The 27730-nt window shown below is 42.7% G+C and overlaps 1 protein-coding gene across 9 annotated transcripts in view; it reads left to right on the plus strand.

The window, feature by feature from the left end:
- The window catches only part of LOC105489034 (pleckstrin homology and RhoGEF domain containing G1), a 243534-nt gene that overhangs the window by 158584 nt on the left and 57220 nt on the right, over positions 1-27730 (plus strand). For all 9 annotated transcript variants that reach the window (XM_071096614.1, XM_071096610.1, XM_071096612.1 and 6 more), the window contains one exon: positions 11715-11815. In XM_071096614.1, coding sequence (XP_070952715.1) covers positions 11715-11815 — 101 coding nt within the window. The remainder of the gene's footprint in view (positions 1-11714; positions 11816-27730) is intronic.

Genomic DNA, 27730 nt, shown 5'->3' on the forward strand with positions numbered 1-27730 from the left:
CTGTGTGAAGTGTTAGAACACCTGCCACAGTCACCTAGCCATAGTAATAGGGATTCTTTTTTTCTTCCTCTTCTTCAACATTTAAGTTCCAGGGTACATGTGCGGGATGCGCAGTTTTGTTACATAGGTAAACATGTGCTATGGTGGTTTGCTGCACAGATCAACCCATCACCCAGGTATTAAGTCCAATATTCATTAGCAATTCTTCCTGATGCTCTCCCTTCCCTCACCCCCTCCCAACAGGCCCCCAGTGTATGTTGTTCCCCTCCCTGTGTCCTTGTGTTCTCATCGTTCAGCTCCCACTTATAAGTAAGAACATTGCTGTTTGGTTTTCTGTTCCTGCATTAGTTTGCTGAGGATAACGGCTTCCTTCTCCATCCATGATCTCATTCCTTTTTATGGCTGTATAGTGTTCCATGGTGTATACGTACCACCTTTTCTTTATCCAGTCTATCATTGATGGGCATTTGGGTTGATTCTATGTCTTTGCTATTGTGAACAGTGCTGCATTGAGCATACGTGTGCATGTATCTTTATAATAGAATGATTTATATTCCTTTGGGTATATATCCAGTAATGGGATTGCTGGGTCAAGTGCTATTTCTGCCTCCAGATCTTTGAGGAATCACTACAATGGTTAATTTATCCCACCAACAGTGGAAAAGTGTTCCTTTTTCTCTGCAACCTTGCTAGCATCTGTTTCTTGACATTTTTTTTTTTTTTTTAAAGACAGTTTTACTCTTGTTGCCCAGGCTGGAGTGCAATGGCACGATCTCGGCTCACTGCAACCTCTGCCTCCAGGTTCAAGTGATTCTCCTGCCTCAGCCTCCTGAGTAGCTGGAATTACAGGCGTACACCACCACACCTGGCTAATTTTGTATTTTTAGTAGAGGTGGGGTTTCACCATGTTGGTCAGGCTGGTCTCAAACTCCTGACCTCAGGTGATCCGCCTGCCTCGGCCTCCCAAAGTGCTGGGATTACAGGTATGAGCCACCACACCCGGCCATTTCTTGACTTTTTAACAATTGTCATTCTGACTGGCATGAGATGGTATCTTACTGTGGTTTTGATTTGCGTTTCTCTAATGATCAGTGGTGTTGAGCTTTTTTTCGTATGTTGGCCATGATAGGGATACTCTTCTACACAGGTCCTGAACCTCTTTGTACGTTTCCATTTCAGTACATGAGCATTTTCCTTTGAAGGCTCCTTCAGAGCTTGCATCTTTCTCTTCATTTCTGATTTATCTTCATTTCAGAATGATTCCTAATTCTCTAGAGCTAAAACACCCTGCTCTCCAGGCTCCCCATCGTGTCATGATTTCGCATTACTTGAAAGTAGTATGGTGCTCAGAGAGCTGATCGCATGCATCTGCACTGACTCCCTGTGACTGGTTGGGGAAGGAGTGTGTTTCTGTGGGAAGAGCTATATAGAGACTTGTCCCTAAAGAGGGATCAAGTGACCCACTGTGGGTGGCTGGCAGGAAATGGGATGTCTTACAGGAGTGTAAAGCCATGCATTAGTGAGAAGGAAGGACGAGAACTCGTGAGCCAGTCTTGAACGTGGCAGATGGTTGAAAGCTGCTGTGCCTGGCTGATGGAAAACATATCATGCGATGTATACATATGAAAACATGAAGGCAGTGGGTACTGCGTGTGAATGGGACTGATCCTAATTCAGATATAGCCTGTGATGATCCTGGCAGGTAGGAGATGCCTAGTCAATCAGGGTGGCTATTTTTGGTTGGCTCCTACCTGACACCTGATAAAAATTACCTTTAACTCTCAAAATTAATCATCAGCAAACCCCTCCTCCTGTTTAAATATACTGTGTTAAGGTATAAAACCTTTGAAGTGACAGTATAGGGTTTCAGTGCCCAGGCTATTGTCAGCAGATCCTGGTTTGAGCATGACTTGAGGAATTTACTCTCTGTATGACCTCAGGGGAGTGATGGAGCCTTTCTCAGCTTCCAGGAAAATGGGATTAATGGGACCCACCTCCTAGGGTTGGGATGAAATGAGAGAATGCATATAAAGCCGACAGCTCAGTGCTTAGCAGTAAACTTTAAAATAACAACAATGATTGCTGGGTGTGGTAGCTTATGCCTATAATCCCAACACTTTGGGAGGCTGAGGTGGGAGGATCACTTGAGGTCAGGAGTCTCCTGGGCAACATAGTGAGACCCCATCTCTACAAAAAAAATAGAAAAGTTAGCCCAGTGTGGTGGTGTGTGCTTTTAACCCCAGCTACTGGGAAGGCTGAGGCAGGAGATTGCTTCAGGCAGGAATTCCAGGTTGCAGTGAGCTGTGATCATGCCACTGTGTTCTCGCCTGGATGACAGAGATCCAGTCTCTAAACAAAAATAAAGAAAAAAAAAGAAAAAAGAAAAACCAATAATGATAAATAGCAGTGAGGAGTTAAAATTCAGATTATGTAATAATGTACATTTATTTTACTGATTTTTTCCCCATATTAAAAACCCTTTGGGCTTTACTTAATTTTCCTTAATCACCATGTTTCAAATTACACCAGTAGTCCTCTGATTATAATTAAGATGAATCAGTTTCTTATTTTCAGATGCTTAAAGTGTTGCCAAGACATTGCATCCCTCCACCACCTCACCAGCCATTCCCATTTTCCACTTTAAGGATTAGAGCCACGTCTAATTGTGTCTGTCTGCTTCCTTACCTGGCCTGGGACCTGGAGAGTAAAAAGGCAATTTAAAAAAGAAACAAACAAACAAAAAAAAGAAACAAAAAGCTGTGTAAAGTTAACCTGATGACAAGGAAAACAGAGTTATAGGAAAGGAAGTCATCTGGGGGGATCATTCTCAAAAAAGTGGTTAATAAACTCACTTCAAATCTCTGTCTAGTGAGTGCCTACTGCAGCCTCATACTGGGCTTTACTCCAGGGGATTCTGGTAAACGGGGTGTTGGCCCATTTTGAAGACTTTAAAATACAAAGTCTTCAAAGACTGTATTTACATGCATTCAAAAGCAGATAGATTATTTCAGAAATGCTTTGCGTTTTTTTTTTTTTTTTTTTTTTTTTTTTTTGGTAGCTACAAATAGTGATAGGATTTACACTATAGAAAAAACAGTAATAGGAGGTTGCAAATAGGTCTGGAAAGATATTTCAGTATGCAACAGGACTTCATCATGGCCATCTGTCTACCTCTCTCTGTTTTAGAAGCACTTTGGCATATGAGAATATTGTCAATGTAATTTGGAAACTGTGCAATTTCGAAAATAAATATTTAACAAGGCAACAGAAAATTAAGTTTTTCTGCTACATTATTACCGTAAAAAGGCCTCTTATAAGGACTTTTCTAACTGTTATACCAAAAGGTAATATAAGGAACTAATTTTAGTGTTATATTTATACCAAATTGCTTTTCCATTATTATGACTTTAGGTTTCACCACATTTATACACATCCACATGAAGTCAATAAATGACATCACTCTGAAGTAAATAAAGACAATTGATTTTTTTCTTTTTCTTTCTTTCTTTTTTTCTTTGAGATGGAGTCTCACTCTGTTGCCCAGGCTGGAGGGCAGTGGCATGATCTCAGCTCACTGCAACCTCCACCTCCTGGGTTCAAGCGATTCTCCTGCCTCAGCCTCCCAAGTAGCTGGCACTACAGGGACGTGCCACCAAGCCCAGCAAATTTTTGTATTTTTAGTAGAGACGAGGTTTCACCGTGTTGGCCAGGATGGTCTCGATCACTTGACCTTGTGATCTGCCCAGGCTGGAGTGCAGTGGTGCAATCTCGGCCCACTACAACCTCCACCTCCCAGGTTCAAGCGATTGTCCTGCCTCAACCTCCCAAGTAGCTGGTATTACAGATGTGTGCCACCACGCCCAGCTAATTTTTGTATTTTTGTAGAGACAGGATTTCATGCTGGTCTCGAACTCCTGACCTCAGGTGATCCACCTGCCTCAGCCTCCCAAAGTGCTGGGATGCAGGGGTGAGCCTAAGACAATTGATTTCAGTAATGATTGTCAGAGTGTAGGAAAAGATGGGCATCCAGTTGTTTTAAGAACTTTAACGTATTAATACTAATTCTATTTCTAAATATCTTGTTCATAAATGTGTTTTTGCTTAAAGTCTTTAGGGGAAAACCAAACAAATATTCCTAATTGTCTTCAAGCAAAGATGTATTTCTCTTTCTACTCATCATTTCTATTTTTTGACAGAATTCCTGTTCCAAGTTTCTTTTTCTGGGGAGAGCTGCTACCTCCTGCCCCTTCCTAGGCCTGGCTGGCCCTCGCCTCACTACGAGAAAGCTCCCAGCTCACCCCCTTTCAGGAGGAAGTAGGAAAACAATAGAGGGGACTGAATAGGCGCCTGTATCATCTGTCACAGCTTAACAAGAGGCCATTCCTGACATTTTTTACCAGTGGTTTATGTACTGCAAGTATTATAGATGGTAAATGAGGCTGAAACCACCCAATTTTTTATTCTTTTACTCAGACATCTCAGAGCCATTAACAGAGTTCCACACATTGAGATCAGCCTCTATATCATATCTTTCTTCCCGCTTTGTCTTCCCCTCTCTTTCTCTTTTTCCTTTTTTTTTTTTTTTCTTTTTTTTGGAGTCTCACTCTGTCATCCAGGCTGTAGTGCAGTGGCACAATCTCGGCTTACTTCAACCTCTGCCTCCTGGGTTCAAGCAATTCTCCTGCCTCAGTCTCCCAAGTAGCTGGGATTACAGGTGCCCGCCACCGCGCCCGGCTAATTTTTTTTTCTTTCTTTCTTTCTTTTTTTTTTTTTGTATTTTTAGTAGAGACAGGGTTTCACCATGTTGGCCAGGCTGGTCTCGAGCTCCTGACCTCTGGTAACCTGCCTGCCTAGGCCTCCCAAAGTGCTGGGATTACAGGCATGAGCCACTGCTCCTGGCCCAACCCTCTCTTTTTCTTTCTTCTCTTTCCTTCCCCCTGCCCAAAGCTATTGCCAGAAAGATTGTGTCCCATTCCTTCTACATTGGATTTTCAGTACATTTCTCTGTGGTGTGGGGTCTAGACTGTATGGACCCAGGGAAAACACTGTCCCCACAGTAAGAGCTTTTTTGTATCCAGCCTAATGCAGTGGCCAGAGACCACGATTCCCCAGATCTCGTTTCTTTGGCTGTACCTTCCTCCTCCCTAGATGTGCACAGGGAAAGAAAAGAGATTCACTGGAAGGTTGGACTTCTGATTCTTTTATCTATAGGCTACCGCAGGACATTTTACTATACCCTGTTCAGTGGCTTATTTGGAAGAAAGATAAAGGGCTTCTTTCATTTGGAATGTGTTCTTCTGTACTCTCACAGTACTTTGTAAATAATTCTTATAGCACTTAAATAGTCAAACTCTGAACTTCTTTTACATGTTTTTCTCCCTCATTCTCCTTTGGGCACCTACAAGAGGGATAAAGCTCATATCCTCATCATTTCTTTTTTTTTTTTCTTTTCTTTCTTTCTTTTTTTTTTTTTTTTTTTGAGACGGAGTTTTGTTCTTGCTGCCCAAGCTGGAGTGCAATGGTGCAATCTCAACTCACTGCAGCCTCTGCATCCTGGGTTCAAGCAACTCCCCTGCCGCAGCCTCCCCAAGTCGCTGGGATTACAGCTGCCGACCACCACACTTAGCTAATATTTTTGTATTTTTAGTAGAGATGGAGTTTCACTATGCTGGGCCAGGCTGGTCTAGAACTCCTGACTTCAGGTGATCCACCTGCCTCAGCCTCCCAAAATGTGGAGATTACAGGCGTGAGCCACCGCGCCCGGCCCTGAACCAATGTCTTATCAGTCACGATGTTCTGAAAGGGCACTCTTTGTGCAAAAGACAGTGGCTGGAAAATCAAACCCCTATTTCTTCTTAGAGCTTGGGCCCTAGCAAGAACAAAACGAGCCAGTCTGAGCACATGGAAATCTACGATCTGGATTAACTAGGCCGAAAGTAGAACTGTCTCCTTTCACCACAAACCCCCAGAGATGCCTTTCAACATTTCATCTTGGCTTGAAGAAGTCCAGTCTGGGGGGTACCAAACCTTGGAATAGCCCTGCCCAGGCCTCTGCAGATGGGGCCTGCTGGAGCTGGCCCTGGCTTGGTTTTACCTCACCGGCCACCTAGGAAGGAAAATCAGAGAACAGAAACCAATGGGTCCTTCTCCCCGGAGGAAGCAGCCCTGCTGTCTCCATGCTACAGCCAAAAGGAAGAGGAGACAGATGTGTCCCCATGTACTCATTGACTTTAACTCACTCATGCCACAGTGGATGAGAAAGCATCCTTCCTGGGAGCTGGAGAAACAGCAGCTTCCTCCTTAGGGTGTGAAGTGATGGGGAGAGAGGAGCCCCAGACTTCCTTCCACTGAAAGCCCACATGGCTGATTAGTCACTTCAACCGTGCTGTCACCCTGGACTCCCTCCTTTCTCTTATTCTCCACATCCCATTAAATACCTCTCCTGTCCACCTGACCCAGGGTTAGGAGTTGGTCTGCGCACACATGTGCTGCTGCACGCATCACCTAACCAGCCTCCCCAGCAGCTTTATAGCTTCTCCCCTATTTTCTTTTCCTTTCTTTCTTTTTTTTTTTTTAGACAGAGTTTAGCTCTCGTTGCCTAGGCTGGAGTGCAATGGTACAATCTCATCTCGCTGCAACCTTTGCCTCCCGGGTTCAAGTGGTTCTCCTGCCTCAGCCTCCCGAGTAGCTGAGATTACAGGCGCCTGCCACCAGCCCCGCTAAATTTTGTATTTTTAGTAGACATGGAGTTTCACCATGTTGCCCAGGCTGGTCTTGAACTCCTGACCTCAGGTGATCCACCTGCCTTTGCCTTGCAAAGTGCTGGGATTACAGGCATGAGCCACTGCACCTGGCCCTGTTTTCTTTATTGATGATGAAACCATCTTTAATCTCACCACGCCCTTCAGTGGTTACCACCAGCTATGTAGCATGGAAGATTCTGCGTGACCTTTCCCGGCCCCCATTTAGCCTCATCTAGCAGTGCAGGCCCACCCTCAAGGGTCTGTGTGTTCAGGCACACGCCCCGCTCTGTCCAGCTGGTCTCAGCCCTGACATCTGGATGGCCTGAAATCTAGCCCTTTTCAACTCCTTTTAGTGCCCTTTTTGTTACCCTGTGCCTTTGTTTACCCATTTCTGGCCTCCTGGATGTTGTCTCCTTCCTCCTTTCACTGTATTGAAACTTCATCCTTCAAGATTCAGCTCCACCCTCACCTTCCCTATGAAGCCTCTCCCTTCCCTGGAACTGACCACTTCTGCCTTTCCTGCCCTCTCTTGTGAACTGAATATTTATCAGTCTTGCTGCCAAAATGCTGTATTCTATTTATTTGTTTACACTTGGCTCTTCAGCTAGACAGGGAGCTTGCTGGGGGAAGGGATCATGTTTTATTCATTTTTTTTTTAATTCCTAACTTGTAAAACAGCACTTGGCACACATTCTTACATTCTCAAAATAAAAAGATGGGAGGAAGGTTTGTATAAATGAATGTTAATGTGCTTTTAAGCTGTAAATTACTATACACATGTAAGTTATTCTAGTTTCAGAGGCATCCCAATGTAATACGTGAAATTTGAAAGGCAAGTTTTTGGATAAACAGACTACTTTCTAGAAAAGGTAGAGGGGTTGGAGAAATGAAAAAAGATTATTTCTGAGGGCCGGGTGCGGTGGCCCACACCTGTAATCTCAGCACTTTGGGAGGCCAAGGCAGGTGGATCACCTGAGGTCGGGAGTTTGAGACCAGCCTAGCCCACATGGCAAAACCCTGTCTCTACTAAAAATACAAAAATTAGCTGGACGTGATGGTGCATGCCTGTAATCCCAACTACTCGAGGGGGCTGAGGCAGGAGAATAGCTTGAACTTGGGAGGTGGAGGGCGTAGCGAGCCAAGATTGTGCCACTGCATTCCAGCTTGGGCAACAGAGCGAGACTCCATCTCAAAACAAAACAAAACAAAACAAAACAAAAAACTGTAATGTGATATCAGAGGAAGAAGGGAAGTGGAGGAGCCATAAACTAACCTATTTCTGGGCATCTCATAGAAATAAGGTAAACTCCCAAGGGTGCTGAATTTGCCTTCTGTCTCAGTTCTTCTTTCTATAGCATGTCCCTGCTGAATGGTTATATAGATCAGAGCTTCTCAAACTATTCATGGTGAGGGGCAAGTGTGTGTGTTTTCTTTCCATCGATCACACACTGATTCTTTTGCAAAATACAATTTAAAACAGAATACCAGAAAAGTTAGAAGAAGAATAAGATGTACAAAGTACAAGCACAAATTTATTATTAGGTTGATATTAAATCATTCTGTAAACTACTGTAAAAAGTTTCTGCATGCTTACTTGATGTCTGTACTTATCTCCTAGATCAGCAGCAAACAGTTTGCAAATTGGCTCCTGCCCACTTCCCATACTTTGAATAGGACCAAGTCAGATCTACTTGGATATCTACTTGGATATTTTCAATAACAGATATTACAAGGAATGAAAAAGTTAGAGGAGGATGCTCGGGTGCAAATCTTATAATGATAGAGATCTTAAGGACATAAACTGATCAGAAAATAAATAGGAGAAATTTTAGATCACAGAAAATCATTCAAATGGTGAAAAGCCCTTTTTTGTGTGTACTCTCTGCTCCTTCCCTCACCAAAGTAAATTCTTTGATCCTCTTGGAGAATAATTGTTTTCAGTACAAAAGTTTTAAATTGATCCTTCATAGTTGTTAACAGTAGGGTAGCCATAGGTGCTGACATCAAGCCAATAAAATTAATAAGCAGCATGACAGGCTCTAATAAATTTCGTTGGTGTCCTTACTCTGTCATTTAGGGCGCAGAATGAACTATTATTATCACCAAGCTTCAAACCACTCATTTTGGCTACAGATGATTACAGCTGCGAATACAGGGCATGCTGCCATAGTTTTCAGGAACTAGTCTAGGGTTAAAGTATTATATTTAAAAGATGTGCTTATGATCAGTGGGGGGAACTAGTTATGACCATACAACTTTGCTCTGTTTTCTAGAGTCATCTACAAAAATGTGGACTCCTCACGATCTGTTTTCTCTATAATTTCTGAAAACAAGCAACTTTTAAAATTTAGTTTCTCTGTCATGGACTCTGAGGTTTTTGAAACTCTTTGAGCTGGCGATGGGCCATCGGTTGTTGGATGCAGGCCACGGTTCTTTGTCTGTAACCCCAGATGAAATTCTTTAAGCCCCTTAACTCAATCTTTCTCTCACATGAAGAATTTAGTATCAGGTTTCTGCAAATGAGCAAGCTTAACACTTGAAGTAAGAGAAAGGATTGTTCATTCTCTCTTTAAGCCCCACTGCAGAGCCTCTGAATTCAGCCAGGTGAATGTGGCTTGCATCCGCCACCTCTGCCCCGCCCCTCATCCTGCCATGCTGGTGTGGCTCATGCCTATCTACATCCTTCTGTTTTACCTTCTTAATTTTGGGTACAATATGCCCTCCAAAATGTCCAGCAAACTCTTAAGCTGCTATTAAATACAAAGTCACTGCACACTGAGTATTAGTCCCTCCTTTTGGACCATATGTAATTTAACAGAAATATCGATGAATATATTTATGAGGGAGTGTAGGGTTTATATGTTGTTCAAAATGTACCATTCTTTCAATTCTGGCCTCCATTTGTTTTTCTTTTTGGGTCTTTTTTGGGCCTGTCCTATGCAGGTACTCAAGCTCTTATGATTGTTCCATTTATAACAGTAAGGAGAGGGCCAGGCGTGGTGGCTCATGCCTGTAATCCCAGCACTTTGGGAGGCTGAGGTGGGCGGATCAAGAGGTCAAGAGATCGAGACCATCCTGGCCAACAAGGTGAAACTCTGTCGCTATCAAAAACACAAAAATTAGCCGGGTGTGGTGGTGCACGCCTGTAGTGCCAGCTACTTGGGAGGCTGAGGCAGGAGAATTGCTCGAACCCAGGAGGCAGAGGTTGCAGTGAGCCAAGATTGTGCCACTGCACTCCAGCCTGGCAACAGAGCGAGATTCCGTCTCAAAAACAAAAACAAAAAAACAGTAAGGAGAATAGGCCAAGCTATTTGGGGATTTTAATGCCAACTACTTTTAAATCTTTTGAATCTACTTTCTTATTGAGGTGACTACTTTCTTTTTTTTTTTTTGAGACGGAGTCTTGCTCTCGCTCTGTCGCCCAGGCTGGAGTGCAGTGGCCAGATCTCAGCTCACTGCAAGCTCCGCCTCCCGGGTTTACGCCATTCTCCTGCCTCAGCCTCCCGAGTAGCTGGGACTATAGGCGCCCGCCCGCCACCACGCCTGGCTAGATTTTTGTATTTTTTAGTACAGACGGGGTTTCACCGTATTCGCCAGGATGGTCTCGATCTCCTGACCTCGTGATCCGCCCGTCTCGGCCTCCCAAAGTGCTGGGATTACAGGCTTGAGCCACCGCGCCCGGCCGGTGACTACTTTCTTAAGAAGAAAAGTTGTTACCACAGAGCTTGTTTTGAAAAAAAGTTTATGAACATTGGTTTATGCATGACAGTGATTTTAGTATGAAAGAACTAGAATGAAACCTAATTTGATGCAAACTGTGAAATGTGCTGTTTGAGAAAGTTAATGATGAAAGCCCTGCCTATTTTGCATTGGAGGAACCTAAAGAACATGAGAGAATGAAGGTGGATTAATAAAAGGTATAAGAAACAATTATCTAATGGTTCTTATATTTCAGCTTCTCCTTTCTCTAGCTGCATCTAAACACAACAGTGTTTGCTGTTGGACATTGGAATGCAGCTCTGGTGCTGGGATTTTCATGGTCTGCTTGACTTTTCACAGAGTTACTTCCTCTAAATGCCGCAGATTGCCATGTTGCATTTGGGAGGGAGCCATACTTCATCGTTCAGCCTAGGGCAAGGACTGTATTTATTTTTTATTTTACGTTATTTCAGCTGTTTTCACTTTTTTCTTTATTGTGTTCCTGCCTCCTACAGAATCCTTTTTCAAGTCTTGCTAGGGAAAGGGGAACACTCAGTTATGAACTCTTTAGCACACACGGGGCAGAAAGCAGCCTTCATCTTTCTCAGCAGTTCAAATCTCTTCTAAGCCATGTCAGTTTAACCCACTGTGGGTCTGAATCCACAGCAGATCTGCCTGGGAGCTGTTTCTATGTTAAAACATACAAAATCAATTGAGAGTTTTTCATGGCTCATTACAGCATAGTAGAGAGCATAAGTAAGTTATATGCTTATTTTTTTCACTTAAAAAAAATAAGTTGGTATTTGAAAAAGAATTTGCTTCTATAGTTTAACAACAGATAGTTTTGTGACTTAAAGGTTATGTTTAAAACAATTCTGTCAGTTCAGAATTTTTATTTCTGGCTTTTCACTATATGAATTTTAGAGCATGTTTTTATCATACCTATCAGTCAAAGAAACAGTGGACGATGTGGTTATAGCAAAACTGACGTTATGGGCACTGTGGTCCCCTGTAGCCCCATCTAGGGAAGCTCTAATATATTTAGGGGGTAGATAGAATGTATACCATACTCTTTCTCTTTGCTAAAACTCTTCGTTCTATAAATAGGTGAGTATTAGGGCCAGTAATAAGAGAGCAACTGTGTACTCTGAGTTAACGAGCATAATAGTATGATAATTACTTGAAACAGATATGAAAGATTCACTGGGCATAATTAAAGGTGACTTGGAAAGGACAGGAGTGTTTAAGGCATCCTTCTCATTGATCTCACAGGATTACCTTGACTGCATCAGGGACCAAACAAAACTTCCCCTGGGGACTGAAGAAAGATCGGCCCTTTTTGGAAACATACAGGATATCTACCACTTCAATAGGTAAGTTGATATTCAAAAGATCGTTCTCCCATAGGAACATTATGAACATTTCTCAAATGAATGCAGCCTGAGAAACTTTACCTGTAAGCCCTGACTCAGCTTCATACATTTTTGTGGGCTATTATGTCATGAAGCTTTCTACTTAGAAGTATCCTTATTTCCTTATGAGTCTCACATGTATTCCATATTCTCTCGCTCTCCATCCTCCTGGCTCAGAGAAGAAACCTATTTGCCCTGGCGGGGCAATGACATCTTTTCTTCCACAATACGACATGAACAGGACATCCAAGAATATGTACTTGCTTAGTCTCCAGGATCCCAGCTACACTGGATTTTCTATAACTTTTCTTCTACCTGGGGAGTGGGCTGGACACAGTAAACATACAATACATACTTCAAGTCATAACATACTAATGCAATTGAATTGATAATTTCAAATAATCAGTTTAATTAAAAATGTAAGTATGTAGCAGACACTGGGCTAGAAAATTAAAATAGTAAACAAGACAGAGAGTGAATAAATAAGTTATTTTATTAATGCAGCTTGAAAGAAAACTTAGGGCCAGACATGGTGGCTGACACCTGTAATCCCAGCACTTTGGTAGGCCAAGGTGGACAGATCACTTGAGGTTAGGAGTTCGAGACCAGCCTGGCCAATATGGTGAAACCCCATGTCTACTAAAAATATAAAAATTAGCCAGGTATGGTGGTGCGCACCTGTAATCCCAGCTACTCGGGAGGCTGAGACAGGAGAATTGCTTGAACCCAGGAGGTGGAAGTTGCAGTGAGCCAAGATGGCACCACTGCAGTCTGTCCAGCCAGGGTGACAGAGCAAGACTCCATCTCAAAAAAAAAAAAAAAAAAAAAAGGGAAAGACACAGTTAGTAGTCTGATTAAGAGCACAGAAGCTAGTGTACAACATACGTGAGTTTGCATCCCGGCAAAGCCCCCTGTATGTGTTGGGTGAATCTTTAAAGGGAATGAAATTAACCCCTGTATGTCAGGTGTTTACTCAACTCCTTCTTCTCGCTGAGGCTCCCTGAGTATCCACACATACCTTACCTTCTCCACTTATCCTTTTCCTCATGGCACTCCTCAATTTCTAACATACTATATGATCAACTTTTATACTATGCCTGTTGTTTCTTTCCTCTCCACCCTGACTCACAAAACACTTACTCCACAAGGACAGGAGTCTGTTTTGTTACTGTCTAAGTGTCTAAAATGGTGCCTGGCCCATAGGAGGCATCCAAACTTGTACTGAAGGAAGGAATGGAAATAATAGGAAAATCTCCCTCATATGGTTACGGTGAAGCTCCCGTGAACTGATAAACCTACAGTGCCAGCACAAAGGAAGTACCAAAATATAAGCCCATGATGTTCTTGATTTTGCGATAGTGAAATCCCATTATAAAGTTCTGCAATGTCCTGTCATTTTATGACTCAGCTATAAACGCAAGCTCAGGCCTACCCATCTTGGCTTACTATAGTTGGTAAATGTGAGCTCCTTGAGGGCAGGATCTCCTTTGCCACCCTTGAATCCCAACACTTAGCACAAGCCTGACCTCTGGGAGACAGGTTGCTTGACTTGAAATGCTTATCCTTTAATTCTGAAAGCCTAGGTTGTAGCAAGTGTCAATGTTACCACAGAACTGTTTTCATTTGACGCAGACTTTGAAAAACAGTTTGTGTATTTTGCATCAGTATTTCTCAACCTGGGCTACCCACTGGAATCACCTGGGAAACTGGATCCTACCTTCAGAAATTCTGACTTGTTGGTGGGACCAGAACATCAGAATTTTTCAAAGGTCTTCATGTGCAGCCATGGTTGAGATACACAGTCTAGATAAAATAAACAAAATAAAAAGAAAATAGAGAGAGGGCGAGGAAACTGAATTGGAGAATCCAGAGTCTACATGTTCATTAGTAACGTGCTGGTGTGAAAGCCAGCCCTCATTGTGCAATCACTGATGATAAAATCCTGTGAGCCCCTGCATAGTTTCTCCTTCCAGAGCCCACTGCTGGCCCTGTAACCCAGAAGGAAGCAAGAGGGCTAGATCCTGGGAGGCCCCTGGCCTAGGTCTTCTGTGGTTTGGCTGTGAGTTGATGGTAAGGCATATTTATAGAGTGCTTGCTCCATACCAGAGGCCATAGAGCTTTAGATGCATTTTCATTTCATATGCATTATCTGAGCCTCTCTGACTCCAAACCCCAGGCATTCAGCCACGTGCTCTCTTGCCAGAGTGGAGCCTTGCTTCTCTGGTTCATGAAGTGTGGCTTACTCTAGGAGGGGCTCCCAATCCCTGGAGTTTAAATCTGTATGTGTCTCCTAATTTAAAGAAAGATAAGAATGAGGCCAGACATGGTAGTTTACACCTGTAATCCCAGCACTTTGGGAGGCCGAGGTGGGCAGATCACAGGCTGGCCAGCATGGCAAAACCCTATCTCTACTAAAAATACAAAAAAAATTAGCCGGGCATTGTGGCACATGCCTGTAATCCCAGCTACTTGGGAGGCTGAAGCAGGACAATCACTTGAACCACGAGTTGGAGGTTGCAGTGAGCCAAGATCATGCCACTGCACTCCAGCCTGGATGACAGAGTGAGACTCCATCTCGAATGAATGAATGAACGAACAAACAAACGAGTTAGCAAGAAGTGATCTTTGCAGTGGACCCCAATCTGCAGAAGTTAGGTGGTGACTGAGATTTACATTCCTGAATTACGTCTCTGTTCTTTTCCCTCTCTCTTTTTTTTTTTTTTTCTGAGGCACAGTTTCACTGTATCACCCAGGCTGGAGTGCAGTGGTGCGATCTCGGCTCATTGCAACCTCCACCTCCCGGGTTCAACCAATCGATAGGTGTGTCAATTTCAAAGATACACCTATCTGGCAAATCTGTGGTTGGGGCTTGAAATAACTTTCAGCTTCTGTTAGTTCAGGTCCAAGTTTTTCAAAATAATATAATAATACTGTGACCAACTAGGCAAGACTTAAATCTAAAATTAAAGAGAGCATAAAGAAATGGTATTATGCTGGCCTGAAAAATTCAACTGACTAGGTTTCTTTTTTCAGCGAAGATTTCCAAAATACAGAAAAGCACAGAAAGACATTCTGTCAGAGAGTCGGGCGTGGCTCATGGGAGTCTGTCATATTACTCCTTTCTTTGTGCCTTATTTGCTTTAAAATTTGTTTGAAGCATAAAGACGTTATAAACAATATTGAATCCAGTTATATCCCCTTCCCCAGTCACATTCCGCTCCGTGAGGAATGGCACACTGATGTGTTGGTAAACCAGTTCTCCAGCATGGGGAAAGGGGAGGGAGGATCTGGAATTTATAATGTTTTTTGATTTCTGTGGTATAAACACTCCCATCACAGCAGATTTCAAATTACTAACACAACATCATGAACATGGAATTAAGAAGAGATGTGCAGAATTGGCTCAGGGAAGCCAGTGGAATCTGGCTTAGTACACAACTGTGCTGGAACTGCCATCCAAAACTTGGTGTTTCCTTCCCAAGCATGGTTTTGTTGCCATTACTATATATACGAGTATTTATTTAAAATGTGTAACATGCTGTGGGAGGCCCAGGTGGGAGGACTGCTTGAGCCAAGGAGTTTGAGACCAGCCTGGGCAACATGGCGAAATCCCATCTCTACAAAAAATCAAAAAGTTAGCAGGATGTGCTGGCACATGCCTGTGGTCCTACTACACAGGAGACTGAGGCAGGAGGATCACTTGAGCCCAGGAGTTTGAGACTGCAGTGAGCTATGATGGCACCACTGCTCTCCAGCCTGGGCAACAGAGCAAGACCCTGTCTCAAAAAAATAAAAGAAGTCACATGCACCTATTTCAAACATGGCATACATGGTGTCAACTTATAGGTGATTTTCACTCAACATTGTTTTTGGGATTTATAGCTCTAGTTCATTTAACTGCTATGTATTATCCATTGGTGATGATCTATCTCTGCATTTTGCCAATTGGGTTAAGATTGAGCATCTTTTCTTGTTGGCCATTTTTATTTCTTCTGCAGTTTTCTGGCGCATATCCACTGCCCGTTGTTCTACTGGGATATTTCTTTTTCTTATTGTTATATAGGAGTTCTTGATGAATTCTGGCTAGTGATCTTTGCAGATTATGTGAGATGTAAATATCTCCTACCATGAGACATGCCTTTTAACTTTAATTGTGGTTTATTTGAAAATAAATTGTATAATGTGTAAGTTCGACTACACTAAGTATACTTTTTATAGTATGTAGGTTCTATGTTGTGTGTGTGTGTGTGTGTGTGTGTGTGTGTTTTTTAAGTCCTTTCAATCTCAGGGCATAATATACTCTATTTTTTTCTAAAAGTCTTAAAATTTTGTCTTTCACGTTTGTCCTTAATGTGCCTAACACTGATGGAGGCATGGTGTATGGTAGGAAATCTAAACTCTTATTTTCATGTGGCTAGCCACTGATTTTAAAAGTACTTCTCTCGGCTGGGTGCAGTGGCTCACGTCTGTAATCCCCGTACTTTGGGAGGCCAAGGCAGGTGGATCACCTGAGGTTAGGAGTTTGAGACCAGCCTGGCTAATACAGCGAAACCCTGTCTCTACCAAAAATACAAAAATTAGCCAGGTGTGGCGGCAAGCGCCTGTAATCTCAGCTACTTAGGAGGCTGAGGCAGGAGAATTGCTTGAGCCTGGGAGGCAGAGGCTGCAGTGAGCCAAAATTTTGCCACTGCACTCCAGCCTGGGTGACAGTGTGAGACTCCATCTCAAAAAATAAAAATAAAAAGACTTACATGGATGCGTGGGTCTGTATTCTCTTCTACTGGGCCGCCCATTCTTGTCCCATACCACACTGTTTTGATCATCAAGCCCACATACGTTGCTTTTCTTCAACACTGGCTTAGCTTTTCTTGACTCTGCACTGTCAAGGAATTTTTTTTTCTTAATTTGTTATTTCTTTGAACTACTCTATTGGGATTTTTTTTTTTTCTTTTTTTTTTGAGACAGAGTCTCACTCTGTCGCCCAGGCTGGAGTGCAGTGGCCGGATCTCAGCTCACTGCAAGCTCCACCTCCTGGGTTTACGCCATTCTCCTGCCTCAGCCTCCTGAGTAGCTGGGACTACAGGTGCCTGCCACCTCTCCCGGCTAGTTTTTTTTTGTTTTGTTTTTTTGTATTTTTTAGTAGAGACAGGGTTTTACCGTGTTAGCCAGGATGGTCTCTATCTCCTGACCTCGTGATCCGCCCGTCTCAGCCTCCCAAAGTGCTGGGATTACAGGCTTGAACCACCGCACCCGGCCTCTATTGGGATTTTTATTGAAATTGCATTAAATTTTATAGATTAATTTCAACAGAATTGACATCTTTACATTACTGTCATCCCATCCATAAACATATGTCTTCAAGCAAGCCTTTAAAATTTTCTTTAATGTTTTATAATTTCTCCATCACATTCATACATGTAACTTTTATGTTTTTTTAATACATGTGACTTTTAAAACTTTATTCCTAGATGCTTATAGCTTTTGATGTTATTTGGACTAGAACATTTTTTCTATTGTTTAAATTGGCTATTATTCTCATCTAGCAAGCTTTTGATTTTTATATGTCAAAACTGTAACAAACTTTCTCAACTTTCCTGTTCTAAGAGTGGTTCATAGATCTCTTGGATTTCTATGTAGACAATGATGTCTGAAAACGAGGAAGCTTTTTTGTCATCTTTTACAATTCTTCTACCCTTTATTGTCTTTTTCATGTCTTATTGCTTTGGGCAAGTCTTCCTATACAATATTGTTCAGATGTTGACATCCTTATCTTCTTTTTGGCATTAGCAGGAATGTTTTGCCCTTAAGTGTGATGTTTGCTATGGATTTAGACAAACACTTTTCCTATTTTGCTAAGATTTTATTGTGAATATTGAATTTTATTCAATGTTTAGTATGCCTTTAATAAAGTTAGCATATGATTTTACTCTTTCTATTCATAATGTGGTAAATATTAATAGGGGATGTGATTTGAATCATATGTAACATTACTAGAATAAACCTACCCAGTCACGATGTTTTGTATATTTAGGCACTGATTAGTTTGATTTTTTTTGAGACAGAGTCTCACTCTGTCATCCAGGCTAGAGTGCAGTGGCGCGATCTTGGGTCACTGCAGCCTCCATCTCCCGGGTTAAGTGATTCTCCTGCCTCAGCATCCCAAGTAGCTGGGACTACAGGCACATGCCACCATGCCCAGCTGATTTTTGTGTTTTTGTAGAGATGGGATTTCACCGTGTTGGCCAGGTTGGTCACGAACTCCTTGATCCACCCACCTCAGCCTCCCAAAGTGCTGGGATGGGAGCTACTGTGCCCAGCCCAATTTATTTATATTTTTAAAATAATTTTTTCAGGTATGTTCATAAATGACAATAGTATATAATTTCTTTCCTTGTCCTATCTTTGGTCAGTATTGGTATATGTCTAGATTTAAATTGCTATTTCACAAAATTTTCCATCATGAAATGTTTTGGAATACAATTGAAAATTTATTTTTGTGTACTTTTTGATACCTAAATATCTGTTTCTCTTACCATCCCTATGATAACCTAGAAATTTAAGTCTCTGGTTTGGTGTCTGGAATAAATAACCACAAGGTCAGGAAATTGGGTTAGTCAAAAGAAACCACTTTCCTCATTTGAGTCAGCCCCCAAAAATCCAAAAACGTGTTTTACTGCAAATCAAAAAAGAAATGCCAAGTTTTAAAAAGAAAGTACCCCTCTCTTGGAATACAGAAACGTTACCTAAATGGTAATTTGAGCCTTTCTTTAAGAATGAAGACTGAGGAAATAAAGATCATTCCTCCATGTTGAATGTCTGATTTTAGACATTCAATTGTTTCTTAGGAGATTAAAATCATCTAAGCTCTCTCCTTCCCTCAGGAGATCAGAGTAAAACCTTCCATTTACCTTCAACTCTTTTCTTTATTCAGTATACCTATGTTGAGTCATTAGTCTGCATGAAACCCTGGACTAGTCTAATAGTGTAAGGATGAATGACACCATTGTACAACAGAGGCAATAAGCCACATAATCAAGGAAGGAACAGAATGCTTTGAGAATGCTGAGGAATGTGCAATTAATTTTGTCTGAGGGGAACTTTACAGAGCAACTAACACATGTCTAAAGACAAAAGAAATTCTTTGGGCCACGCTATTTCTTCCCCTTGCAATGTAATTTAGGGAGTGAAATCATGGGATTTGTACAACAGCGAGGCAAAGGAAGGTGGAATCATTTTCTTTTTTAGTGCATTTTCATACCACCAAAATGTCTGACTTCTGCACAATGGCAGAGATATTTTTGCCCACAATTTTTCAACTGGACTTTTCTAGAACAGTGCCTGGAAAGTATGAGTGAAATTATTGCAGTAATTTCTCTTTCCGTGCATATGTGTCTCTGTGGATGCAGTGGGTTAAAATGCCAGCTGATTAGGCAATGGGGAAAGGAAGTGCTGCTCAGACCGGAAGGGGAGGGACCACATCCTTGAATCTCTCTCAGTGTAAAGCAATAGAAGATTCAAGGTCATAATACAATTCCTGCCTCAAAGTTCACATCAGGGGTCAGAAAAGCTTCACATGGGATATATTCTGTAAAAGAGAACAGTGTTTCCTCTCATTTCCCACCCAACTAAGGGACCTGAGCTCAAGTAGGAAATTTTATAATTGTTTTAACAGTCCTACTCAAAAAGGAGAAAATATTTAAAATAATTACTCAAGGAAAAGAGAAAACATCCAAATCCTGAAGGCAAGATGACTCGTTGAATACAAAACACAATCTGTGAGTTATTTCTTACTCCTAGTGCACATGTGGGGTTGCACATTAGCCACACTGATGCAGTCCTGGTGCACATGTGCAGTTGCGCATTACACTGATGCAATCCTGGTGCACATGTGCAGTTGCACATTACTCATGCCGATGCAGTCCTGGTGCACATATGCAGTTGCAAATTACTCACGCTGATGCAGTCCTAGTGCACGTGTGCAGTTGCACGTTACTCACGCTGATGCAGTCCTGGTGCACATATGCAGTTGCAGATTACTCACGCTGATGCAGTCCTGGTGCACATGTGCAGTTGCACATTACTCACACTGATGCAATCCTGGTGCACATGTGCAGTTGTACATTATTCACACTGATGCAGTCCTGGGGCACATGTGCAATTGCACATTACTCACGCTGATGCAGTCCTGGTGCACATATGCAGTTGCAGATTACTCACACTGATGCAGTCCTGGTGCACATGTGAAGCTGCACATTAGCCACACTGATGCAATCCTGGTGCACATGTGTGGTTGCACATTAGCCACACTGATGCAGTCCTGGTGCACATTTGCAGCTGCACATTAGCCACACTGATGCAGTCCTGGTGCACATGTGCGGTTGCACATTAGCCACACTGATGCAGTCCTGGTGCGCATGTGCAGCTGCACATTACTCACACTGATGCAGTCCTGGTACACATGTGCAGTTGCACATTAGCCACACTGATGCACATCCTAGTGCACATGACTGATTCAATGAGAAATCCATAGTCTCCACCCCCTGAGACTGTAACTGTAGAATTGTCCTGTGTCTGGTATTTAGGAGTGTCTTCAGTGGCTGATGCACTGCATTCCGGGCCCTGACTGTGCTCCCATAGTACTTTGTGTGTTTGCATATCTTTTATAGCGAGATGTCTTCCTCTATCCCGCCACACTCTCTGTTGCCCACCAAATTCCAGCCACTGTGGGTTCCTTTGTATACCACACAGGAGAACCCACCAAGCTCATTCTATCCTGGTTTGCAATCCCATTCTTTTTTTTTGAGACAGAGTCTCTCTCTGTTGCCCAGGCTGGAGTGCAGTAGTGCAATCTAGGCTCAGCGCATCCTCCACCTCCCAGGTTCAAGCGCCCCTCCCTCCTCAGCCTCCCAAGTAGCTGGGATTACAGGCACTCACCACCATACCTGGTTAATTTTTGTATTTTTAGTAGAGAGGGGGCTTCACCATGTTGACCAGGTTGGTCTCAAACTCCTGGCCTTAGGTGATCCACCTACCTCGACCTCCCAAAGTGTTGGTACTATAGGCATGAGCCACTGTACCTGGCCTGCAATCACATTCTTAAATTACTTTCTTTTCCAAGTCTTCCTGCACTCAAATATCACCTCCTCAGAGAACCTTCCCTGACTGTCCTAACCTTCTTTCACCCTTGCCCAGCCTCAGTTGCTCTCTATCATACTACCCTCTGTTTCCTTCATATCACATAGTACAATGTGGTATTATGTTGTTTATTTGCACTTATTAGTACTTTTCGCCTGTGGTCAGAACATAAACACATGGGACAGGGCCTTTGTCCACTTTCTTTACCCCTGTAACCTCCTTGCCTGACATCCAGTCTTTTAGCAATTGCGTATTACATAGCAAGCAAACAAAGTGGATAGGAACAGCTTCATGGGGATGATAGCCCCAGTGACAAAAGCATGAGAGAAAGCCATTACTTCCTCTTTACTGGTCCCATTTTTATTGTGTTTATCCTGTTTTAGAAAAGGGTTGTAAAGGAAAGTTGACCAGGTAACTCAAATAAGACCTGTCTGGTAGGCAGTACCATGTTGAAGATATGACAGTGTGGAGTCTGGCCCTCAGCCTTGAGTGGAACAGCAAACAATTCTTTCAATAGATGTGTTTCTAGGAGAGTATGGGACTGGGATTCAGAAGGCATGAATCTAACCATGGCTGTGGCCATGCATTATTAGCAGTGTGACCTAAGGTAAGCTACCTCCTTTAACAAGCCATGGTTTCCTCACCTTAAAATTAGGGGTCGAGGCCAGGCTTCATGGCTCACATCTGTCATCTCAGCACTTTGGGAGGCTGAGGCGGGCAGATCACGAGGTCAGGAGACCGAGACCATCCTGGCTAACACAGTGAAACCCTGTCTCCACTAAAAATACAAAATATTAGCTGGGCATGGTGGTGGGCACCTGTAGTCACAGCTACTCAGGAGGCTGAGGCAGGAGAATGGTGAGAATCCAGGAGGCGGAGCTTGCAGTGAGCCAAGACCGCGCCACTGCACTCCAGTCTGGGCGACACAGCGAGACTCCATCTCAAAAAAAAAAAAGAAAGAAATTAGGGGTCGGAACTGAAGGTATCTGAGTGCCCTCCCAGCTCTGTGATTCTTGAGCAACGAGTGCCAGGCATTCATTCACAGGTGAGGTACACTTGGAGCCTGGCTGGGTCCCCTGAGACAACTGCCTCCTACCAGCATGTCCTCTCATGAGATGAAACTAAGGCTTGGAGGCAATCTGAACATTCAGTTTAAAACATAGGGAGTTAAAGATTGTCAAGAAGGTTTTGTGTTGTTTTGGTTTTTTGAGACAGTCTTGTTCTGTCGTCTAGGCTGGAGTGCAGTGGCGCGACCTCAGCTCACTGCAACCTCTGCCTCTTTGGTGAAGCGATTCTCCTGCCTCAGCCCCACGAGTAGCTGGAATTACAGGCGTGCGCCACCATGCCCAGCTAATTGTTGTATTTTTAGTAGAGACAGGGTTTCACCATGTTGGTCAGGCTGGTCTCAAACTCCTGACCTCAGGTGATCCACCTGCCTCGGCCTCCCAATGTGCTAAGATTACAGGTGTGAGCCACCATGCCTGGCCTGCCAAGAAGTGTTTCTGTTGTACTATGAGAAATAACAAGGCCGGGCGCGGTGGCTCATGCCTGTAATCTCAGCACTTTGGGAGGCTGAGGCCGGTGGATCATGAGGTCAGGAGATCAAGACCATCCTGGCTAACACGGTGAAACCTTGTCTCTACTAAAAATACAAAAAAATTAGTCAGGTGTGGTGGCGGGCACCTGTAGTCTCAGCTAGTCAGGAGGCTGAGGGAGAATTGCTTGAACCCGGGAGGTGGAGGTTGCAGTGAGCCGAGATCGCACCACCGCACACCAGCCGGGGCAACAGAGCGAGACTCTGTCTCAAAAATAAAAAGAAAGAAATAACATGATGGAGTCTGCTCACAGTTCTTCCCTGCTAAGAGAGGGCCTACGCTGAAAGACCAGGATACAGTACATCCAGAGCACCCAATCCTCTACTAATGGAAAATACTGGCCCAAAAATGTTTCTCTGGCTATTATTTTCTTTTTCTTATTTTTTCCTTTTCTTTTTATTTTATTTTATTTATTTTATTTTTTTTTTTTTTTGAGACAGAGGCTCACTTTCTCGCCCAGGCTGGAGTGCAGTGGCATGATCTCAGCTCACTGCAACCTCCACCTCACAGTTTCAAGTGATTCTTCTGCCTCAACTTCCCGAGTAGCACCATGCCTGGCTAATTTTTGTATTTTTAATAGAGACAGGGTTTCACCATATTGGCCAGGCTAGTCTCGAACTCCTGACCTCATGATCTGCGCGCCTCGGCCTCCCAAAGTGTTGGGATTACAGGCATGAGCTACTGCACCCGGTCCTCTGGCTATTACTTTCTTAGACCTTTTGTCTTATCTCATCCAGTATTCAGATCAGAATGATGCAGTTTCAACTCTCCTTAAACCCTTTTCCTATTTGCCCTGAGAATACTGGACAGCGGTGCTCACAGGTGCAGCATTTACCCTGAGATAACTTTACCATGACATACCTCGCTTTTATTATTATTTTCACATCACTCCACTATATCGACTTTGGAAACAAAAGACATCATTCTCTTTATAGCATTCTGTTTTTAGTAGTGGTATTTCTATTTACAAAATATAGTTATTCTCGATTGCTGAAAATGTCAAATCCTAGAAAACACAGCATTCCTACGCAGGATGTTAATGTCGTTCTTGAATGGTTGTTGGCCAAAGATTCAACTGATGAATTCAATTTCTCTGAAATAGATGATTCTGATGATTCAGATGATTGTGATGTTCTGTTTAGAGATAACTCCAAGAACAGGTTTTGTTGTTGGTGGTGTTTGTTTTGTTTTGTTTTGTTTTCTGAGGCAGAGTCTCACTCTGTCGCCCAAACTGGAGTACAGTGGCACTGTCTCAGCTCACTGCAACCTCTGCCTCCCGGGTTCAAGCAATTCTCCTGCCTCAGCCTCCTGAGTAGCTAGGATTACAGGCGTGCACCAAGCACGCCCAGCTAATTTTTTTTATTTTTAGTAGAGACAGAGTTTCACCATGTTGTCCAGGCTGGTCTCCAACTCCTGAACGCGTGATCTGCCTGCCTTGGCCTCCCAAAGTGCTGGGATTACAGGCATGAGCCACTGCGCCCAGCCAAGAACAGTTTTTATATTTTAGTTTCACATTGGAAATCAGATTAGGCCGGGCATGGTGGCTCACGCCTGTAATCCCAGCACTTTGGGAGGCCGAGGTGGGTGGATCACTGGAGGTCAGGAGTTCGAGACCAGCCTGGCCAACAGGGTGAGACCCCATCTTTACTAAAAATACAAAAATTAGCTGGGCGTGGTGGCACAAGGCTGTAATCCCAGCTACGGGGAAGCTGAGGCAGGAGAACTTCTTGAACCTGGGAGGTGGAGGTTGTAGTGAGCCAAGATCGTGCCATCATGCTCCAGTCTGGGTGAAGAAGCGAGATTCCATCTCCAAAAAAAGAAAAGAAAAGAAAACCAGTCAGATTAGCTTCAGCCTCAAAGAGCATGCTTATATAAAATTAAGAGAGTATTGGCAGAGAGCTGAACTTTTTTTTCTAAATGGGAAAAGAGTTAATTTAATCACACCCATCTTTCTATAAAAGAAAATGATATAAATATCAGAACTATATTTTCTGATCTTACAAAGGGAGTGTTTTATAGGAATATGGAGAAAAATGTTTGGAATTGGGACTGTATTAAAAGATCCTTTCTAAATACAAGATAGGCCACTGGATTTTAAACTAATGGTTCAGTAGCCAGGTGTGGTAGCTCACGTCTGTAATCCCAGCACTTTGGGAGGCTGAGGCAGGCCAATCACTTCAGGCCAGGAGTTCAAGACCAGCCCGGCCAACACGGTGAAACCCCGTCTCTACTAAAAATACAAAAATTAGCTGGGCGTGATGGTGGGAGGCTGAGGTAGGAGAATTGCTTGAACCCGGGAGGTGGAGGTTACAGTGAGCCGAGATCACGTCATTGTACTCCAGCTTGGGCAACAGAGCGAGACTCTGTCTCAAAAAAAAAAAAATAATAATAATAATAATACAAAGTAACAGTATAGTGCATTGATGTGGTATCAGACTCAAACAGGTCTTTAACCCATTACCGCTTGCTGAGTTTCAGTGTAATATGAAGGATATTAGTGGACTATCCATACTTAATTGGAAAGGCCATTAAAATACTCTTTCCTTTTCTAGTGACATATCTGCGTGAGGCTGGATTGTTTTTTCCTATATACTTCAACCAGAACAACAGATTGCAACAGATAGAATGCAGAAGCAGCTATGAGAATCCAGCTATGTTCTATTAAGTTAGAGATTAAAAATTTGCAAAAATGGGAAATAATGCTACTCTTCTCACTAAATTTTTTAAGAGTATAAACAGGTCCTGACGCCAAAAGTTTCAGAACCACTGCCTTGGAATGAGGAACACCACACGATAAACTCCATCCCTGTGAAGAGTTCATGATTGACGTTGTGGCTCATTTTCAAATATGAAAGGACAAATGAAGATACTCAGAATTGGAGAGCAGTATCTAATATGAATGACAGAAGCTAAAATCATCAAAAAGGGAGCTCAGCAGAAAACAAAGAACAGGAAAGAAAAGTACAAAATCATTATCATCATCATGGCATCTTTGGAAATAAGGGAAGATTTTGCACCCATGAAATAAGAACAGAAGCATAAGGAAGAAACATCGAAAAAGCATGTTTAAAAAAAAACAACTTTGAGGCTAGGTGCGGTGGCTCACGCCTGTAATCCCAGCACTTTGGGAAGCCAAGGCAGCCGGATCACGAGGTCAGGAGATCGAGACCATCCTGGCTAACACGGTGAAACCCCGTCTCTACTAAAAATACAAAAAATTAGCTGGGCGTGGTGGCGGGCGCCTGTAGTCTCAGCTACTCGGGAGGCTGAGGCAGGAGAATAGCGTGAACCCGGGAAGTAGAGCTTGCAGTGAGTGGAGATGGTGGCACTGCACTCCAGCCTGGGTGACAGAGTGAGACTCCGTCTCAAAAAAAAAAACAACTTTGAAATTGAAAATCTGATGATTGAAACAAACAAAAAGTCAATACAAGAAATGGGGGAAAAAAATAGATGGGAAATAAAGTGGAGGTCTCTCCCCACCAAAAAAAAATGGAGCAATAAACAGGAAGATAGAAAATAGAAGAGGAAAAATAAGGAAAATTAGCATATTAAACCAGGATATTCAATATGTGAATAATAGGAACTTTAAAACTAGAAGGAAGGAAATATCAAAGACATAATTCACAAGCAGAGATTTTTCTTTTTTTTCTTTTTTTTTTTTTTTTTATATGGAGTCTCACTTTTGACGTGCAGGCTGAAGTGCAATGAGCAATCTCGGCTCGCCGCAATCTCCGCCTCCCAGGCTCAAGCGATTCTCCTGCCCCAGCCTCCCGAGTAGCTGGGACTGCAGGTGTGCACCACCACACCCGGCTAATTTTTGAATTTTTTAGTAGAGATGGGGTTTCACCGTGTTGGCCATGCTGGTCCTGAACTCCTGACCTCAGGTGATATGCCCGCCTCGGTCTCCCAGAGTGCTGGGATTATAGGCGTGAGCCACCACATCCAGCCAGGAGCAGAGATTCTCAAGTGTTTTGGTCCAGGATCTCTTACATGCTTAAAAATTATGAAGGACCCAAAAAGCTTTTTTGTTTGTGTTTTATTATGTTTTGTTTGCCACGTTAGAAACGAAAACTGAGAACCTGTTAAGATATCTATTTATTTAATACTAAAAAAGAAACAAGTCCACATATTTCTAGAAAAATAATTTTACTACTTTTTCCACTAAATTTTTTTGTTTGTTTTGGAACTGTTTTACATTTTCACAGATCTTTTTACTGCCTGACTTACTAGAAGACAACTGAATTCTCATTTTTGCTTCAAGTTTCCATCTGTTGTGATATCACACGTCATGTAGCCTCTGGAAAAGTTCACTGTACTCTCATGAGAGAATGAAAGTTTAAAAATTTAATAATGTCCCAGTATTTTTTATGAGGTCCAACCTTGTGGACCTCCTAAAGGGGTCTCGTCTCAGGAACCCCAGGGGTCCTTAGACCACACTTGGAGAACTGCTATCCAGATCATTTCCCAAATTTGTACATTGGCTCAGTGCATGAAAAAGACCCACCCAAAGCCTGTTATCACAAAATTTTGTAATTATGTCAACTAAGAGAAACTCTGAAAGCTTTCAGAATGGGCTGGGGATCAGAATGATACTGGAATCTCAATAGCAGCGTTAGAATCTATAAATCAACAGGTAGACAAATAGCTCCCTGAATACTCCAAGAAAATTACTTCCAACCAAGACTTTTATATCTACTGACATTATTAGCCAAGTGTGAAGGGAGAGCATTTTTGAAATGGGAAGAGTCTCAGAAAGCATACCTCCTGTTACTCATACTTTACTCATACTCAGAAAGCTATTGCTCAATTTTATAATCTCCCAAAGGAAGGAATACATTGGAAATGGCAATACAGGAGACTAGCGAAGGCTAGCATTAGGAAGGTGTTGATGAAAGAACCAGCAGGCCTGGAGAGCAGCCTGTCCAGGTTGGAGCAGAGGTTACCAAGAAAGAAATGCAAACCATAGAATATATATTTGAACACAGTGAGACAAGACTTATACTTCTAGCATACAACTTGCTAATAAATTAATAGTGTTTATCTTGAAAAAAGGAAAAAAAAAAGAGAAACAATTTTAACTCCAGGGAAAACATGGTTCTCTAAGAAAGGAAATGAAATCATGGTATACTGTAAGGCTAACAGGGCA

The sequence above is a fragment of the Macaca nemestrina genome, chromosome 5 (assembly GCF_043159975.1).
Source record: "Macaca nemestrina isolate mMacNem1 chromosome 5, mMacNem.hap1, whole genome shotgun sequence".
NCBI lineage: Eukaryota > Metazoa > Chordata > Mammalia > Primates > Cercopithecidae > Macaca > Macaca nemestrina.